Source organism: Centruroides sculpturatus, unplaced genomic scaffold (assembly GCF_000671375.1).
Source record: "Centruroides sculpturatus isolate CEXI.00-Female unplaced genomic scaffold, Cexi_2.0 scaffold209, whole genome shotgun sequence".
NCBI lineage: Eukaryota > Metazoa > Arthropoda > Arachnida > Scorpiones > Buthidae > Centruroides > Centruroides sculpturatus.
The window spans coordinates 37,908-59,461 of record NW_019384446.1 but is presented as its reverse complement, the minus strand read 5'-3'; the positions used below and the strand labels follow the sequence as shown (position 1 = coordinate 59,461).

At 33.3% G+C, this 21,554-nt stretch overlaps 1 protein-coding gene across 1 annotated transcript; it reads left to right on the top strand.

Moving 5' to 3' along the window:
• Positions 1–2,924: 2,924 nt before the first annotated feature.
• LOC111620387 (patched domain-containing protein 3-like) lies at positions 2,925–21,161 on the top strand. The gene is made up of 4 exons (XM_023362303.1): positions 2,925–3,034; positions 17,789–18,820; positions 18,900–19,214; positions 19,939–21,161. Exons 2-4 carry the CDS (start codon positions 17,824–17,826, stop codon positions 21,159–21,161), a joined length of 2,535 nt encoding a protein of 844 aa, XP_023218071.1. The 5' UTR covers positions 2,925–3,034; positions 17,789–17,823.
• Positions 21,162–21,554: the final 393 nt, after the last annotated feature.

Below are 21,554 nucleotides of genomic sequence, written 5' to 3'. Positions count from 1 at the left end.
TCGAACACACCTCGGGCACTTCTCCCAGCCAAGGCCGGATTAATTCACTTTAGGGCCCTAGACACTTTCTTTTTGCCGAGCCCCTCCCTCTCCCACAGAAATAGAGCACACAAAAAATATAAAACAATAAATAAAACAAAACTAAATAATGTAAAAAACTAAAACAAATCTTAATTTTTTATTAATAAAAATATTTTATTGCTATAAAATAAATCTAATTGTCGGAAGAATCTTATATACAAATCTTTACAAAATAGACAGTTTCACCGGGATCTTCTATAGATCGGGCCCTAGACATTTGTCTCATTTGTCTATGTGATAGATCCGGCCTTCCTCCCAGCCTTGAAATTAGATGCAGGTGTTAATGAATTAGTCTAGAGACAAAGAAAATTCATTTCAGTTTATTGGAAAATGTCCGAAAAACAGAAGAAATGCAAAGTGCTGTCGTTAGAACATCGTATTAAAGTTATCGCAATAACAATTAGCTGCGAAGTTTAACTGTGGGAAAACAAAACTTATCTTACCGTACACCTACAGTATTTTCCTGAGGTGTAAAATATTGTACACGATACAATTAATTGGCTGATCTCATCGTTTAATAAAATACATTTTTATTTATTTATTTATTTATTTTGAAGCTCATATACAGTACGTAGTTTTTATATCAACGTACCTTATTTCCAGGATATTTTTAGAAAAAATAATATCCAAGTAATTTTCGCATGCAAAATATTCAAAAAACAACAAACGCATTAATGCCAAAACCAGTTTTACAGGCAACCTTTTTTTTTCGATTTTGCAATGACAATTATAATGAAATCGTATAAGGAAAAGAAAAAATGAAATCGTTTTATTATTAATTAATAATTTTCTGATTGTACTTAAGAATACATTAAATATTAAAAAATACAGTGATGTGAAAATCGGATCAAGTAAACGAGTTCAAATCTTCTAAACAACGAAGAATTATAAAGACGAATATTTATTTTATTTAAAACAAAGAAACTTCCATTTCTACGTGCTATCGAACCTTTTTCGGGGGCGGATGTTCATCTTCCCGTCCCCGGAGTGACTTCCTTTCCCTCCGGAACCCAAATCTGAATCAACAGGATCTTATCCAAAGAAATCTATGATTGGTGTAAAAAGATAACGTGATAAAAGATCACCCGAAGATATAAAAGGGGGGACGACCACAGAAGGGGGTCGACTTCGCCGTCCAGGAGCTGATCCGATATCGCCGTCTCCATAATCTACAGTTGAATACTCTACCGATCCGGTCTACGGGCTACAGCGGAGACCCCTACAGAAGAAGACGACCCCGAGCCGATTCTACCTCAAGCTCATCGCTAATCAATATGCGAAATATGGAAACCCAAAACTTAATGTTAACTCTCTCTCGGCGCGGTCCTTCCAATTCCAAGTGAACGGTCAATAATCTCTTGTGTTAGGTTTAGTTTGTGTTAATAAATGTTTGTTTTGTTGTTAATTGGAGTCTTTAATTCGAATAACGCACACACCTCACCGACGGCCCCTCTCTCCTCCTCCACTCGACCTTCCGGAAAGAATCCCGACTTCACGGGCTATAAAATCCTTCCACACGTCATCCCCTGACCAGTGGGCAGTTCTCACCGAACTGTTGCCTATCAAAAAGAGGTACGACTTAGTCCTACCTCCGGCGACCCACAGTATTTTTTAAGTTACAATAATATTAACGAATACCAAAACCAAAGTGATGTAGAGATAGGTCGCGCTTGTATATCGATGAAGTAATACAGGCAACTGAGGAGCGAAAACAACCACGTTAAATTTATTAAGTCGGTAAAAACAGAGTATGCATTATAATCGAGAAAATGCGACTATTGTATTAATATATGAAAAATATTGTAATTAACTTTCTTATAAAATCACAATGACTCATGTAAATCGAGTAATCTGATAAGAATAAAATACAATAGCAATATAGGCCGATCGTTGAAAAAATTCGCTTATTTTTGCTCACCTCGAGTTTTGCTTAGTAGAAATGGATGAAAAGTGTGCAAAATACGTACGAAAATATGGTATTACTGGACCACATCTATTGGACGACCACCTGTCTAAAAGAATACCTTACGTAGGAATCGTGGGGGTCCCAATGGACAGATTTCACTGTATCTGTTTTTCGAATTTTAGAATTTCTCACCAGATAGGGTATTTCATTCGAGAGTATTCCCAAATTTCTTTATGAATTGAATGAATTATTTTCGTAGATATTAAGCATATTCAAGCAACTGATAAATGGCAATCAAAATATATTTTTTACGGAAACGAGACAATAGTAATTATAAATAGTACTTAATGTTCTAACGAAGAATCAGCCAACGTATAAAATTATCAGTAATAAAAACAGAAAAATGACAATAGAAATTACTACAATACAATCAAGGATAGCTACATTATTATTATTCCTTATGCATTTCTTCGATTGTATTTCACTTGATAAGAACGAGAAAAAATATACTACTTTTTTTTGCAACTTACATTACACAGAATATAATTAATCAAATTTTAGACTTGCATTTAATTTATTATTTAATGTTAAATTTTAGCATTTGATTCTTCTAAATGTTTTTTATCTAATATAAAATTTGAATATACATTTGTAGTTTCTAAATTTTTGAATACGAAATGGCACATCACAAAATTTTACCAAGATAAATCTTTAAAGTTTTTCACAAATATACTTTCATGATTGAGTAATAATCAATTGCACAATTCACTTAAAAGTTTCCAGTTTTCTCTCTAAATTATTCATGAAACTTGTGCAGCAAGTTTTCATCGTAAAAAAAATTTATAACTTATTAAATTTAATTTGCTTTTCACATTATCAAGTCTACTATTTTAATCCTGTTTTCAAGATATAAAATTCATACGCAAATTTGTTTTCAATATAATAGAAATAATAATAATTCTGTTCTTAAATACAATTAGCTCAGGATCATTCAATTTAACGTGGAATAAGATATTTCGGTTAATGAAAATTAACACCGAATAAATGGTAAGTTATTATTTAAATTTGTCTTAGCTACAGTGATACGAAAGTGTGTTTTAATGTTAGTTTAATTGTAAATAATTCTTAACTACTTTTAAATAATTAATAAAGGTTGTTTGCTTGTTTGTTTTAAAAGCAAGGTTAATCACAAGCATTAATTAAATTTTAAAATATATCTGTAAAAATTCGTTTGGAATCATGAGGTTCTTATCAAATTTGTGCAGTGTTTTTTCCTCTATAGTAAAACCGACTGTCCTTTATTGTGCTGCTTGTACTTTATTATACTTTATTCTTTATTATTCGACATAAATTATAAATACTCAACATCATTACAATGTTGATTATTTCTAATTTATGTACAATAATGAGAAATTCGATTAACCGTATCTGTCTCATTATTCAAGATAATGTTGCAAACTCTACTTATACTTATTATTATTTATGACGCAAATGAACAGATGTTCGTTGGAAATGTATGATAAAATCTCCCCCAAAGGAAGTTTTCTTTCGTTCCCACGGAAAGGGAAAATGTACTTCTGTAGAACTTTTATTTACTAATTGATTTAAATAAAACTTATGATTCTCACACTTGTAGACAACAGTGTGAGCCGCCGGGGTGGTCGGGAAATCCTCTCCTTCCGGCCACATGTCGGTGACCTATTTTCTTGTCAAGGATGGCGTTTCGTTCAGTTACGCGTTACGCGAGTGGAGGAGAGTCGGAGGGGTCGACGATAAGACGTTGGCAAAGTCAAGTAACGACACCATTTAAAAAACAAAACAAGAATTTATTAAACTAACTAACTAAATAAAATCTTACAAAACTCCTTAGACTTCGCGGATGAGAGAGAGTTTACAGTAACAAGCGTTCATACCTCTTTGCATATACTAGTAGGATATTTTCCCGTAATGTCGTAAAAAAGGGATTCTGATCGGTGACGAAAGTGTAGGTCTGCGACAAAAGTGTAGGGCTGCGATGGAGAAGGCGATGTCTGACTTCGACGTTCGGCGATTCCCCCGATGAAGGGACGGTGTCGGTCTTTTATACCTTTTTCGGTGGGAAAATTAGTCAGGTGATCAATTGTTTTAGCAGGTGTGGGGTTAAAGGTGGTGATCGAATGACAACAATATGACGAATTTTGCCTGTAAGTGTAAACTATGCACGGTTTGATGGTGAGAATGTTTATAGTTAAACCGAAAGAGTTATAAATTTCTCATGCACTTTATATTTCGTTTTTGTAGGTCCAAATTCCTTTAGTTAAAGGAATTTTAATTTACATTTATTAAAATTTTAAAGGATTAATTNCACGGTTTGATCGTGAGAATGTTTATAGTTAAACCGAAAGAGTTATAAATTTCTCATGCACTTTATATTTCGTTTTTGTAGGTCCAAATTCCTTTAGTTAAAGGAATTTTAATTTACATTTATTAAAATTTTAAAGGATTAATTTCTTTTATGAAATTATATAAACTTCGAATTTCACAACAGTTTTATTTGCTAATTTTTTGTTTTTTCTTTGTTTGCTTACTTATTTGTTGTTTTTAAATGTTCTTTCACCCTTTTTCCTCAGAAAAAATTAACTAGTAACTTAAAAGTTGCTTGAAAATATCAAATGCTACGAATTTTTAACTGTCCAAAAGCAAGAGTTTTTACCTAGAAAACAATATATGAAAATGAATCTCTGAAGTTATCGTTAAACTTCATTGGTAACTTTTATCGATGTTCTTTCGATAAGTAGTTAAATTTGTTTTAAAACTTTTAAATACTTTTACTATTTATTCGATAAATGACACAAGATAGCTTCTGATGAACAAAATCTTGTATTTACTTATTCGTGTGACCACAGAGTCGGCACCTCTTAGATGCCACGTAAAAACAGTTGCCACCGTGCCTTAACGGACACGTAAATCGCGTTGGCCGTTAGTAGTTCGTTCACGCGCGAGCGGTCGGAAATGCAGATGCTTTGACTCGACATGGCAACAAATCCGAACAACTGGAAAAGGTGCACTCTACAAACTTATTATTTGACAAAAACCCGTTTGTTTATCAAAACTATTTACAAGTTTATAGAATATTGGTTAAGACGCTCAGCTTATCTGCAAAATTCATAACACATTATATGGGGAACGGAAGTAATCTTATCATTAATATCGCGACTCTAACCGCGAGAGAGAGAGAGAGAGTTCTTAATCGTTCGCGTGTTGATAAATATTTTAATTATTAGAACCAACTGTTCGTTTGAATTACAAAATTGTATCAAAGTTCTACTCCTGGTCTGCAAGGTTCGGGAAAAGCTTCGATGATTCCAAAATGATGAAAGTCTTTACATCTTGAGAGGGCAAAGGGTGGCAACGACTGGAGCAGTTTTCACATAGAAGGGTAAACTGCGATTATCATCGATTCCTCCTTATTATTAGGGGGTCTTTTATGGTTTTTTTCTATGACCTTATTTGGAGTTATTATACATGGAGCCAATAGTTAAATTTTGATTGTTAGTTCCAGGTGACACATTAGGAAAATGTGTCACCTTTGAAAGAAAGTGAATCTGGAGAGAGATATGATCATATCCTTCTAGTTTTTATTAAGTGTTGGGGGGAAAAATATAATTTTTTATTAGTTTAAGCGGTATTTCGTTTTATTTTAAAAACGACTGTGAAAGATTATAGAAAGAGTTCACTAAATCTGGGATTAACTTTAGCATCAACTTCATATTTCGGTTCAGACGTGGATTTACGTTTAAATAGTTTATTATAGATAACAGATTTGTTCTAATTTTGTCAAGCTTCTGGTAGTATCATTTAAATTGATCTGTGATTAGAGTTATTATAATTTTTAAATAATATATTTAAAACATCGATCAATGGTCACGTATTATTATCGATAATATATTTCCACATTTTCGTCTTTAGAGTTCTATTAAATCTCTCAACAACTGAACATTATCTATTTCTGCTATTATTAAATAAGTTTCTTTATATATCGGAGCATTACAATATATTCTCGATCTTAACATATTAAGTATAGTATCCGGAATCATAATATTAGTTTTATTTATAACCGGCTTTACTGTTCCATTCTTTATGTCATGTAAAAATCGGTATCCAAAGAGTTTGTGTAGTTTAATAATTTTCCTTTTCAGATACGCTCTATTTTTTCACTTTCAATTCTTTTATATTTCCTTTTTTTATATTGTGAGAATACGGACGAGGGTCCAGGCCCTCTAATTGTCAGATCTGTTAGACCTGCTCACCTTGTCACTGGATGGCTTAATTTTTCTCAGAACCCGAGTGGTAAGATTCTGTGTGGGGTCTGTGCATAAAGAACAGATACTCGACAACAGAAGTAGTATAATATAAAATTAACAGTTTAATCATTGCTTACAATACTACAGCAGGCTATAATAGATACACAAAGGAATAACAATATGATAAGTACTTAGGTATGGATTATCCCTGTCTCTGTGGTATATTAAACTATCCCGAGAGAGAGAGTTTACAATAAACGTTTACCTCGTAGTTCATGTTGAAACCTTGTATCTCGTTGATTCTATTCCTGAGGTGGCGAGTTCGGAGGACAGGTTCAGCTGTTGGAGGAGAAGTAATCACTTTGGCAATTTCTGAACGAACTCCCCGAGTGTCGGCAAACTCGCCCTTTTATCTCCAATTATTTCATAATAATAATTTCTAGAAATGAGTTATGACATTTGAGCAGGTGGTGTGCAAAATTCTAAGATACGAAGTGTGGAAGAAGGAAGCAAAACATCCTCGGTTCTTGAAAAACGTTACGTGACAGAGCAGTTTTGCAGGATGTTAAAGTTTTATAACCTTTTTAGGTTATGTTAAGTTAATTATTCCAAATTTTATCATTTTAAAATGTTTTTAAGTGAAATTAAAGTAAATTATTTATTTAAGTTTGTTTAGCGTATAAATTATATAAAGATTCAAGACTACCTCCACATTATCACATCACTTCCTTCCTTTTAAAAATCACACCGACTCTAAATAGGTGGGATTTTCTAGTTTGTGTTATACTCTCTCTCTTTATATAGGGGTTATACGAATTAAGATACAGTTGATATTATATAGTGATATCGATTACAATTGAATTAAATGTAAACAAAATATAAGATAAAATATATATATATATACATATATATACGGTCTAACTTATTACAATAATAATTGATTAAATTACATTGCTTAAGTATATAGAGAATAGACCATACAATCAAGAGGAAATATTTCCTTTTAGGAAATCATTTAATTAATTCTTAGGGAAGGAAATAGTCTTTCATTCAGGAACAATCTTGCTGTACTTTCTATAAAAGCTTCCTCAAGTACTTCCTGTAAGGTTGATAACACTTTAGGGAAGTGTCTGGTCAGTCTCTATAATAGAAGATGGTTTCGAAGAATGATGCGGAGCAGGGATGGAAGTGGGATGGGTCCCGTTGAGGTCTTCATTTTCAAATTCTGGGAGGAAATGTTGAACATGGCTCGAAGAAATGTAGAATGTTGACTCCATAGCTAACTTCGCTGAAATGTTTCCTGAAGACTGGGAAATAAGCACTTAAAACCAATAAGTTTCTTGAAAACACTGAAGACTATAAGTTGAGGGTATTTTAAAGGAACAGGGATCACGTGGTTACAATTTTATATCCTTGTGGATATTTATAACTCTCTCTCTTTATATATATAATGTGTAGTGGATATTATATATAATATATATAATATATATTATTATATATATATAATGTGTAGTGGATATTTTCTGGTTAAAAGACTGAACTTCTAAAAATGTGTATAAAGAATTTGCAAATAACTGAAGTTATATAGCCGGAACATTAGGGAAAAGGTTAACTGAATAAATTTTAAAAAAAAATGTATAAGTGGTTTACCACTACGTCTTAAAGTCGGTAAGTACGCACAGTTAAATTCTTAGGTGTGGTAGATAAAGATAAGGTGGGAATACGGGAGGCTCTCTCTCCGGTATCTTCATCTCTACGGTGAGGAGAAGGTAGATTTGTAGAGAACTTGGTTTCAGATGGTTGGGTGGAGGACCAGGTTTTCATTAGGCGTTTCCCTACATAAAAAATCATATAGAAAAGACATATGAAGATAACGCTTGCTCCAATTCCTCCCAAAACAATTCACATTGTCGGAGATGAAAAGATGGAGGGTGAGTCAGCACGATCTGTGGTTTCATGAAGTAATGAATCCAAATCCTGGTTGAAATTTTCATTGAATCGGTCCGCTAGTCGAATATCAGCATCCGAGATAGTAGAAGATTTAAAATCTTTAGAATGTGTTAAGTCTTGTCGTAATTGTTCGATTTCTGTAACATTGAAGATTTCCGATATTGGAGGCACGACGAATTGGGGTGCCAGTTCAGTTTGTATGGTGGAGCGCATCTGGAAAGGAGATTTGAGGATAAGTCCTGGTAAGTATCCAACGCAGGCGTTGGGACGATGGATAATTCCTGTGTTATTTAGTTTACTGATGATAGAAGGTGAAGAAGGTGTTCCTTGATGATTCTTAGTCTTCTGGTCGGGGAGAGACATGGATAGGGTTTAAAGGAAGGAGAAGTATGCTTGTAATGCCTAGCAATTGCAGTCCTTTTTGATGCAAATTTAATGTGTCTGGGTTTTCCTAAGGATATAGAAGTGGTGAGAAATTTCATTATTTATTAAAAGATTGTACTGTTTATTTTACCAATTAGGTGAATAACCGTCTTGATAACCTTTATGGTGAATTCCCACGTAAATGACATTCTGATAGTTAAGGTAAAAACAAATAGAGGTCATATCTCACTATCTACTTTCCCGAAACCCGCAAAGTATCCTATTCTTCATGGATCTAACAGATCTGAAGGAACCTCCTTTCCTTGTGAACACTAGTGAGTATGCCCCACGTTCTAATTTGGATTATTATATAAAAATGAAGATTTATAACCTAAGGAGAGGAGGATCCGCTAGTCGAGGGTGAGACAAATCGCTGTATCTTACTACGACTACGATCATTAACTGGCATTACCCAGGGGAGTTCTTCAACTGGTCCCTGACTCCTAAGAGCATATAGAGGAGTCGGATCTTCCTCGGTATTCCCTTCTTCCTCAGATACTTCTAGTTCTTCCTCTCCCTCATTTCTTTCTTCAAGTGCTGGTGGTATGTGAGGAAGTAGGGATGCATTTAATATAAACTCATCCCATGGATCAATAATTAGCGGTGGGTCCTTTTCAGATGTGGCTGATATAATTTCTTTTTGTAGGGTAGGTTCTGGTGGCTCTATTGGAAATTTGACTTCTTCTCTAGCTACTGAGGGTTTTATTCTATTTGCATGTACATGTAATTTTCTTTTAGTTTTTATATTTTCTATTTTATAATTCACAGGACTTAAAATAGCAATAATTCTATAAGGTCCTGACCATTGAGTAGCTAACTTTTTTTCTATTCCTCTTGGAACTACTACTTCCTTTAGTAAGACTCTGTCCCCTATTTGATAACGAAGTGGTTTATTCTGCTTCCTTTGTTGTTCCTGTCTAGACTTTGCAGCCAGTTCAGAATATTCTTGTGCTTTTTGATGTGTCTCCTTCATTCTCAGTTGTAATTCACTCACAAAATTATCTTCGACATCATAAGATAAGGTAGCTGGATTGGTGATTAACTCAAAAGGATAGGTGGGATCTCGGCCATATAACATATAAAAAGGACTCTCATTGGTGGAAGCATGTTCAGAAGTGTTATAGGCAAATAAGGCATAATGAATCCATTCATCCCAGTATCTCTGATCTTTGGATACATAATGTGATAAGATATCGATCAGTGTCTTGTTAAAGCATTCAACTATTTCATTACAAGCTGGATGATAAGCAGTGGTAAGTAATCTTTTTATTTTGAGAATATCACAAACTTCCGAAAATAGTTTGGAGATTAAATTCGGTGCTCTATCTGTTAGTAATTGCGTAGGGGTAGAATGGCGCAATATTATATTTGTTACAAAGACTTTTGCAATAGTTCTACTAGTAACATCCAACAAAGGAACTGCTTCAGCATATCTACTAAAATGATCTACAAATACTAAAATGTATTTATTTCCATTTGTTGTTACTGGCAAAGGTCCAATAATATCCATTGTAGTTTGTTCAAACAGGTGGGAGAGTGGAGAGAAGAGTTGTAATTCTGCTTTCGATTTTCGGCCTTGTCTTCGGTGTTGAGCACAGCTTTGACAACTTTGACAATATTTTCTTATCTCCTTTTTCATTTCAGGCCAATAAAATAACTTTTCTATTTTAGCGAACATCTTAGTATCTCCTAAATGTCCTGCAATGGGATTGTCATGATAAGAGTACAAAATAGTATCCTTTAAATCCTTAGGTACGACTATTTGTCCTCTTTCATCTTGAATATTTTTGTGACATAAAATATCTTCTTTATTAAGGAAAAACTCTTCTAACTCTATATTATTAATCAGTCCACTAATTTGTCCAGCTTTCAAAGCTTGTATAATAGGGTTTAATTTACTATCTTTTTCTTGGAGGGTTTTTATCTGTTGATTTGAATAGATGGGTTCGACCTCTTGTATTTGTCTAATTTAGGGTTTCTCAAACGGGATTCCGGGATCCCGGTTGTTTTTTTTAACCCGGGAAATATCCCGGGAAATTTTTCTTATCCCGGGAAATCCTGCAAATTTCTTAAAAATTCACTTTTTTTCTTATTTTGTGTTAAGGTTGAGGAATTTTGCAAATAGAAAGCATAATTAACTCATTCACTGTCAGAATACATTTGTATTTATTAATTTTAAACCTACCTATTAGTTTTTTTTTAATTTTTGCTCGTTACAGCATGTCACAAATGGTCAATAATCAATATATAGCTTATTTGTGGCAGGACTATAAAAATTCTTTACTTGTCGGAACCTGTAATATCTGGAATAATTGTGCTTACGCTGTCTTGAGTTTTGACCATGCCCGGTAGCTTCAATAAATGCCTGACGCCAGATTGTGCAAATTGGGCAAGGATACAAACGAGTACAAAGTCTGCAAGTATGAAGTTTTTCTTCATAAACCTGATTATTAAAGCCAAATGAATTGCCAAATTATCGAGCTCTAAGCTGGATGCCGCTATTAAAGCAGCCAAGGTAGACAAATCAAGAATACTAGAGAGCGAAAGAAGTACTACAATCTCGAAAACGAACTCGAAATCTTCCAGGCTACAGGTGAAAAAACACATAATATCTGTCTTCTCTTAAATGCATTAAACACTATTCCAATCACATCAATTGAATTGGAAAGGGCATTCTCGGTGGCAAGACTTTTCATTACTAAAATAAGAATTAGAGTGAGTTATCGGAGTATTGACCATTTTTGCTTTTTAAAATCTTATAAAAGTTTGCAATATTTTGTTATATTTTATTTAAAAAACGAAAATTACCTTCTAAATTAGAAGTTCATTTTTTTAATTTTTAACTCAATTCAAAACATTTTTTTGTTGTTGTTGTATGCAGTTTCCAGCAAACTTTAATTTATTTTTTTCTATTTGTGAAAATTTCTACGTTATTTAAAGGTAATTTTTATTATAGGCCTATAGACCTTACACAGCATTATTAATATGATTTTGGAGGTTACAGAACTTTAAAATTACTTTAGAAAATGGAAAATAATTATATCATTTGATTTCAAGATATTTTGTATACCTTAAAAATAATTAATTCTATCCCGGGATTTCCCGGGATCCCGGGAAACAGTTCACTTTTATCCTGGGATCCCAGGACAAGCAAAAGACCGAGAAATGAGAAACCCTAGTCTAATTGCAATGCGGCTTAAGGCATCAGCATTTTGATGAGAACTCCCAGCCTTATGAATGACTTCGAAATCAAATTCTTGCAGGAAGATGATCCAACGGGATAACCGGGAGTTGGTGGAGGAATCTTTATTGCTGAGCAACCATCGAAGGGGTCTATGATCCGTTACTAATATAAATTTTCGCCTATATAAATAAGGTTTAAAATGTTTGACAGCCCATATTGTAGCCAAACATTCTTTTTCTGTTGCACTATAATTAATTTCTGGTTTTCTAAGTAATCTACTGGCATAAGCAATAGGTTTTTCCTGCCCATTCTCCTTTTGAGACAACACTGCTCTTAGAGCTGTATTAGAGGCATCGGTTGCCAAAATAGATGGTTCTTGAAAGTCAGGTGATTTTAATAAAAAAGCCGAGGTAATAATCTTTTTGAGGGTTTCAAAACTTGTTTGTTGATCCGGTCTCCATTCAAATACTGAGTCCTTCTTTAACAAATTGGTTAAAGGTTTGGCTATTTTTGCATAAGAATCAATATGTCTTCTATAATAACCCGTAAGTCCCAAAAATGCCCTTATATCTTTCTCTTTCAAGGGCTGAGGGAAATTAATTATACACTGTATTTTATCTGGGTCAGGTTTTATTCCTTCTGCGGTTATCTCGTGACCTAGAAACTTTATCTGTTTTCTCAGGAAGTGACATTTTCTCAGTTTTAACTTTATTCCTGCACTAGCTAATCTCATAAAAACTTGTTCTAATCTTTCTAAATGACTGGGGAAGTCTGAACTAAAAGTTAATATGTCATCCATATATACTAAACAAATTTTTTCCTTAAGTCCATGTAACACAAAGTCCATGGCCCTTTCAAATATAGCAGGGGATGTTTTCAACCCCATCGACATTTGATTCCACTGCTAATGACGATCAGGAGTGGAGAAGGCAGTCTTCTCCTTATCACTTACCCCAAGTTGCCAAAATCCCGAGATTTTATCCATAGTGAAAAAATAGGTAGCTTTCCCCATTAGACTTAACGATTCCTGTACTAACGGAAGTACAAGTAAATAAGATAACCAAGGATCTACCTTGGTTATCTTATTTAATTTCTGATAGTCGATAATTAATCTAAAACTACCATCACGCTTCCTTACCAATAAAGCTGGGGAACTCCACGGAGACGTGGAATGTTCAATAATATTATTTTCTAATAATCCCTCTACTATGTCATTTAATTGTTGCCTTTGAGCATATGGTATTCTATATGGAGGAGAGTAAATGGGAGTGGCATCACCGGTATTTATCTAATGCTTAACTATATCACAATACCCCAAATCATAGTCATCAAGTGCAAAAATATATCTATATTTATATAATAATTCTAACAACGCTTGTTTCTCTTTTTCTTTGATCTTGTCCCAATTAAATAACTTACTAAACTCCTCTTTAGACAAAGTGGAAGTAGCTCCCTCCTTTATGGTTTCAGCAGGCCTATTTTCCTCTAAAGTTTTCCAGAAAGTCCCCACAGTTGTGCCTTTTTCTAAGCTAATTATATTATGGGTAGTATTCTGAAGTCTAATGGGAACTTGTCCCTTCTTATTTGTAGTTACTAATACATGGGCTCCAACAAGACTGTCTATCTGTAGAGGTTGTGATTCAATAACCCCTGTTTCCTTATGGCTGTTCATTTCTTTTATTGTGGCTGTAACAATATTATCGGACCAGGAAGGAAGTTTACAAGTCTCTAGTAGAATTACTTCCTTTCCTTCTACTTCACTTCCTATTAAGGGGGTTAGGTTTACTTATTTCCTTTACTTTAACCGTGATCTTAGGGATATGATCAGGTCCCGATGTAACTTCCCTAGAAGTATGTAATCTCCCCTGTTCGGGCCCCTTTACTTGCACAGGACAGTTATCATCCCTTAGTTTGCCTAAATTATACTCAGTCCGTCTTTGTAGAATAGGAGAGCTAATAAAGGGGATGATCTTTTGAGGAGGTATTATCAATCGCCCATTTTGTAAATCTGGTAAGAATCCTTTTTCTACGATCATGTCCCTACCAATTAAACCATCACAAGAATACGTAACCTCATTATTTACTATACAACAGGGAAAAGGGAAACGTAATTCTCCAATTTTGAAAATAGGACTCAGGATTCCATAGGTATGTATAGTATGACCCGTGGCACTTCTTAAATCAGTTTCTTGGTTATAATCAATGGGCAACCTTTTTTGCATTTGATCAAGAAAGGTCTTGGATAATAGTGACACCTTAGCTCCTGTATCCACTTGTAACGTAGCTTGTATGTCTTCTATTTCCCCTATTATTGTAGGTTCATTATGTATTCTTCTAATCTTTTCTGCTTCGGTCAAATAACTCTCATTTGACTTTTTCCAAGGAATTATATTACCAGAACAATAATACCAGTTATCTTTCTTTTTTTTATTCTTTAACCTTGTTCTAGGAGGCATACTTCCTATTTTTCCCCTATATTGATATGCTGGCCTATAGGGCTCCTGATTATTTGGTTGCCTTAGCTCACTAGGTTCCCTTGAAATAGGAGCAAACCTTACTCTTGGTTGACCTCTTCCATCGGGTTGCTTTGAAACAGTTTGTTGGAGGGGAGAGGGTTTTCGTTGCAGTAATGAACCATTAGGTCTGGGCATTGATCCCACAGCTGAATATTTCTCTCAACCAACAGAAGTACTCACTTGTTTCTCCCCCAAGTAGTAGAATTATAAGCGTATCCCCTACCTTGGACCCTTCTGGAAGGTTCAGGATATTGCCCCTGACCTTGCCTAGTACCTTGCCATTTCCTTCTTCCTCTTTGGGCTGAACTCCTATTTAAATTATTAAAATCAGCTCTTAATGCCCTCAAAGCAGTTATTAACTGTTCCATTTCTGGCTTTGATTTGTCTCTAGACCTATCCCTTTCTTGGGACTTTTGAAGAATCTCTTCCTCTTTTATTACTTTCAGGGACCCACGAGGATAGGACGTCAATAGTTATATATTTTCTTCACTGATGGCTATTTGCAAAGCCTAATCAAACGTCTCAGGATCTCTAGACATTACCCTCTGTCTAATCTTCATATCAATCCCTGATAAAAACTTTACTCTAAGTCTCTCATCTAATTCTTTCTCTTTGACCCTCTTTATAATTGCTATTTCTATATCACTACCTCCTTAATGCTCTATCTCCACCTCTGCAGCCAAGGACTGTAATCTGACAGCATATGCTTGTATGTCTTCATCTCGAGCTTGCACACAGGCATAAAATTTCTGAAGCTTATAGGTATATGGAATTCGTTCAAAGCGCTCTATCATAACTTTTTTAAATGTTTCAAAATCTTCTACATCCTTAATTCTCCTATCCTTTCGAGCAAATTTCCGGGCAATACCAGTCAATTTTAACCTGGCCACGGCCAACATCTGGGCCTTTTTCCAGGCAGCCACCCGATTTACATCAGCTAGCGCGTCAAAGAATTCGGTAATACAAATTCCGCTAGTATCCCTTGAAAACACAGGAAGTAATGGAATCATTCCCCCTAAACCTCCTAAGGTTATAGGGTTCCCTGCCAAGTGGCTCCTCTAGAAGATTCTCCCTCCATTTTCTAACTTATAACTTATAACTTAATTACAACGTCTGTATACCTATAACTAACTTAATTATAGAAGGAAGGGTAAGAAGACACCAAAATGTGATCTTCGTCCTTTCTAGACAGGTTTGTCCTTTTTTACACAGGTTGTCCGTCTGAGACAGGTTCGACCTATCTTTGCACAATACTCCACTCCTGACACCAATATGTGAGAATACGGACGAGGGTCCAGGCCCTCTAATTGTCAGATCTGTTAGACCTGCTCACCTTGTCACTGGATGGCTTAATTTTTCTCAGAACCCGAATGGTAAGATTCTGTGTGGGGTCTGTGCATAAAGAACAGATACTTGACAACAGAAGTACTATAATATAAAATTAACAGTTTAATCATTGCTAACAATACTACAACAGGCTATAATAGATACACAAAGGAATAATAATATGATAAGTACTTAGGTATGGATTATCCCTGTCCCTGTGGTATATTAAACTATCCCGAGAGAGAGAGTTTACAATAAACGTTTACCTCATAGTTCATGTTGAAACCTTGTATCTCGTTGATTCTCTTCCTGAGGTGGCGAGTCCGGAGGACAGGTTCAGCTGTTGGAGGAGGAGTAATCACTTTGGCAATTTCTGAACGAACTCCCCGAGTGTCGGCAAACTCGCCTTTTTATCTCCAATTATTTCATAATAATAATTTCTAGAAATGAGTTATGACATTTGAGAAGGTGGTGTGCAAAATTCTAAGATACGAGGTGTGGAGGAAGGAAGCAAAACATCCTCGGTTCTTGAAAAATGTTACGTGACAGAGCAGTTTTGCAGGATGTTAAAGTTTTATAACCTTTTTAGGTTATGTTAAGTTAATTATTCCAAATTTTATCATTTTTCAATATTTTTAAGTGAAATTAAAGTAAATTATTTATTTAAGTTTGTTTAGGGTAAAATTATATAAAGTGATTCAAGACTACCTCCAGATTATCACAATATTCTTATTCTAAATAGACGTATTTTTTCTGCTTTTCTATCGAATGGCTCACTGTAAAATGTGTCATTCTATTCTGCATTTATCATGATGATGGATACGGCATTTGATCGACTTCGGTTTACGTGAAGTTCTTGTGTAATTTTTCGCAGAAAGCACGTAAATTAATCTGGGTTTACTTCTTCGAAGTTTTTCACTTCTTGTCTCCTGTTTCATCTGTATAACTTTTTTCAACATTAAAAAATTACAGACCAATGACTTTTCTATAAACACGATATTTATACGAGAACATACTTTTTATATCGTTTATACAATATGTTGGAAAAAAATATAAACACTATTTTATAACTGAAATAGTTATTTTGAATTATTATTTTATAACAATGGAGTCAGATTAATTATCCAATTCTTACTTAATTGTATCGTATAAAAATACACGATAAATCAATTTCTCTTTCCTTTTTGACTTACGGGAGATATATAACTTTAAATAATAATTTTGTTATATTCTTCGTATATGCCTTTTATATAAGGAAATAATATGTACTGTTTCGTTTCTTGTTTTTCAATTGGTACAATTAATTATTTAGTATTTTCTTTAGATAATAGTTTAGAATATACTTCTTTGTGCTGTTTCAATTTCCTGTTCTGTCTTATCCATTTCTGTTGTTATCGAAAATATCTCTTATTTACATTAAATGTATATGTTTCCTTTTTGATTTACAATGCAATACGATTTAAAGTTAATAACGTATTTAGCACTTCATGGTTTAACAAACTTACAATATATAAGGTGACCTAAAAATTATGTAATTGTTGTATCTAGATAATTTATTTAATTATAATATTCGATTTCTTGGGTAACCTTATTGGCTTGTTTTAATATTTGAACAGGTGTCGTTATTACTCTATTATATATAATCAATATGTCATCGAACATACTTTGCAAAAAGTATAATGTTCTATAGGTTTAATAAAGTTTTGTCCATATGTAACATATAGGTTTCTGTTAATTTCTTCCAATTTTTGAATCTATGAAAATCCCATCAGTTTGGCGATAAAAGTTCTTTTACTGTAAAACAATTGAAAACTCACCATAAACGAAACCTAGGAAAATGATAGTATATAGCTTTCATTTTTAAATTACTTAATAACATGTTTACCATAATTTTCCAATAAGGTCGAATTGGATAAAAATAATATGTTTCAAATACAAAAAAATTCACTTTGATTATATGACGACTATTTTTATAGTCAAACGAAACAGTGGAACTGCAGTAACGTAAACCATTGTGCATAACTTTACATTCAGATAACTTTCATATAGTCACTTATAAGAATGAATTTTAATCAATTATGTAATATAATTTATCTTAATTATGTTCTATTTTTTATAGGGTAAATAGTATCTTATCGAAATCAAAATAAAAACATGAAAGTTGACTGTGTAAGGAATCGATTATCGATCGTTTTTCGAAAATTAGGAAGATTAATCGGACTTCATCCTTACTACTTTATTATTATTCCTATTTTAATAACAGCGTCATTTTCAGCCTTTATCTTCAATATAAACACTATCTCAAATGTAATCGAACTGGCATTCGCAGATTCAGGAAAAGTCTATAATACTAAGAAGTTCATTGACAAAACATTTCCTTTTAATACATCGAAATTTTTTGATCCGGCAAGATATACACACATACCGAATTTTGTGTTTGTGATTTTTACACGAAAAGGTGGTGGAGACATGCTCGAAAAAGATGTGCTGCTAGAAATAAGTTCGGTGGATCAACTAATTAAAAATATAACAATTCATCATGAAGGTGTACAAATTGGATATTCAGATATTTGTGCACGTGTACGTGAAAAATGTTTTGAAAATCCGATTATTGAAAAATTTTCCGAAATTGACAATATAGTGCAGAGAAAAAAGAAATTAAAGTATCCGGTCGACATAGATCCGTTGACATACTCATATCAAATTTATTCTCTCAACTTTGGAGCTGTAATCGAAGATGAAAACGATTTCATTCAGACAGCAAATGCTACGAGATTAATTTATTTCACTGACGACAGCAACAAGAAAAAACACGATATGATTAAAAGATGGCGAACAGAAGTATATAATCGAATTAGAAATCATCAATTTAAACATCTTATGTGTTTTATTGATAACTACTGGTCAATAGAACAGCAAAATGTGCATTTAGTGGAAAATATAAAACCTATGATTGGTGCTCCAATTGCATTTATATCTGTTTTCACTGCTGTTATGTGCATGAGCAACAATTGGGCAAAAAGCAAGCCTCTTCTAGGTGCAGAAAGTGTCGTGTCGGCTGGTCTGGCAGTGGTCTCTTCTTTCGGATTCATGTCGGTTGTCGGTGTACCAAATAGTATTTGGAACATCACCATTCCGTTTTTAGTTCTCGGTAAGTGATTACTCCCTCTTTTATATTTGTTTACTTTTAGATTATGAATTCTTCAATTAATAAAGGCTTTCTGATGTAGTGACAGAGATCGATGATGCCTTCGTATTGTTGGCGTGTTGGAGAATATCAAACCCCAAGCATAAAGTACACAAACGCATGGAAGAAACATTCGGTGAAGCAGGAATTTCTATAACTTTAACATCATTGACTAATCTGTTATCCTATTGTGTTGGAATAATGTCATCTTTCCCTCTTATAAAAATGTTTTGTTATTATTCCGCAACCAGCATAGTGTTTACGTTTTTGTATCAGATAACGTTTTTTGCAGGGTGCATGGCATTATCAGGACACAGTGAAGAGAAACAACGACAAAATACATTTCGTTTTAATTTAGGTAATGTTGTTTCATTTTTTAAGTAAATGCTATACGAGATTCTATGGACTGGTATCAGGTGACTTCTGGCAAAATATGAAGGTTAATTGTATAGTGTATTGAATACATGGTGCATTATTTCGAAAAATTTAATATATTATTAAAGTTCGAGTTATCGCAGAATAGCTTAATTTTAATATAAGCATAAATCTTTATTTTAGAGTTAAGCGTTAAACTTTGCTTTTTCTATTATATGAAGCTGCACTGGTTATTAGAGTACAGTTCTTTACAACTCACGTTTACTTTTTGACCCACGACGTTGTAGCTTGAAAACTCTACGTGAACATTAAACGCAGTGAAAAGTATTAACCTTACTTGACCCGCTGAGAGGGAGTCATCCTTACTTTTCTTTCTGACTGTACATTCCCCTTATTCGTTTCCTCACTTTCTCCATCTTCGATAATAACTTTGTTTTATTTTGCTGACATAACGGCCCTTCAATAAAATAAAATGAGAAATATGGTACAAAATATTTTTAAAACATTCGCCTTTTCGGATAAGCAAATTTTTTTGTGATTTTATGACAGTTTTTTTACTTGTTTCGCTGATATCTGTTATTCATTAATTATTTGCTAATAATTAGTATTACATAAATTGATTTATAAATTAATAAACGTCGTTCTGAAATGTTTTTTCAAATAAATAATGTTGTATATAAATTCTAAGTGATTAACTTTATTTTCAGAAGATATAGAATATTCTACTACAGAAGAAGAAACGTCTACTGATGAGCCAACGATGGCATTCTTTCGAGACAAGTTGGGGAGAATTCTATGTATCAGTACAATGAAGATTATAGTTATCATAGTTTACTTTCTGAATTTATCATTTGGAATATGGGGAGCCTTAACTATAACACACGGTATTAATTACACTAAGCTATATCCACAAAAATCGGTAATAACACAGGGTATAAGATTATATTATAATAGTTTCAGCCGTTATGGGTTTCCGTACCAAATAGTCATTAATAGCACACTTGATTATTCAGATTTAAATGTACAGAGGAACATAGATGAATTACTTAAAAAATTCGAAAGTCTTCCACATATTGCAGATTCTCGATTTACAGTATCTTGGTTAAAATATTACAAAGAATTTCAAAATCACCCGCTGGCTAAATATTCATTACGAGGATACAACATGTCGGTTAAACAAGATTTCTTGGATGGACTTCGCAATGTTTTCCTGAAATTTAAATCAGCGGAACAATTCACCAACGATATCGCCTTTAATTCTGATGGATCCGATATTTTAACTAGCAGATTTTATATCCTTGTAAATGATACGTTAAGTCAAGCAGCTGAAATGGAAATGTTAAAAACTCTGTGGAAAATTGCTGACGAATTTGATTTTCCCGTTCTTGTTCATGCAGCATTAACTTCTCTGTACGAACAAGGAATTATAATTGGACGCACAATTAGAGATTTATTTTGGATCACTTCACTATTAGTTATGATTTTGTGTATAGTTATCATACCGAACATTGTCGTTGCTTTTCTCGTAGCAATATCGGTAACATCCACCATTGTAGAAACTATAGGATACATGTCACTTTGGGGAATAAACATGGACATTTTTTCAATGATGAGTCTAATATTATGTGTCGGATTTTGCGTCAATTATCCTGCTCACATGTCTTACGCTTATATTTTTTCTTTGTATCAAAACCCGAATGAAAGAATGAAAGATAGTCTGTATCGTATCGGCTATCCAATATGTCAAGGATCTCTGTCAACAATTTTAGGAATTTTATTTGTATACAGAGATATGTACGCATTAATTGTATTTGTGAAAATAGTATTTCTTATAGCAATAGAAACTGCATTTCATGCATTGATGTTCATTCCTGTTGTTTTTTCTTTGATCCCTCCATTTTTTTTAGTTAAAGCTAATAACAAAATTTAGACTTGGGAAAATGCCTCTGAAAAAGTTAGTTTTGATTATAAAATAAAACTATACCAGACATTATAAAATGAAATTTTCCAACATATTGTTTTATTCAGTGTAAATTGAACAGATAAATTTAATGTTATAATTGTACCAGTTGTTAGTTCTGGAGATCTGTTACAATATAGTATATTGTTTCTTAATTGTTATATATTGAAATATCTCAAAATTTTAACGTATTTTGATTTCATTATATACGAATAAAATGTTAACATTTTTTATTTTACTGTAATTAATCTCCTTATTATTAATTATTAATCTAATAGAAATGTACTGTACATTTAGATACAGTAATTGATTTTCATTTAAATTTTATACTCTTCGGGATTTCTTTGCAGTAAAAATTTTTAG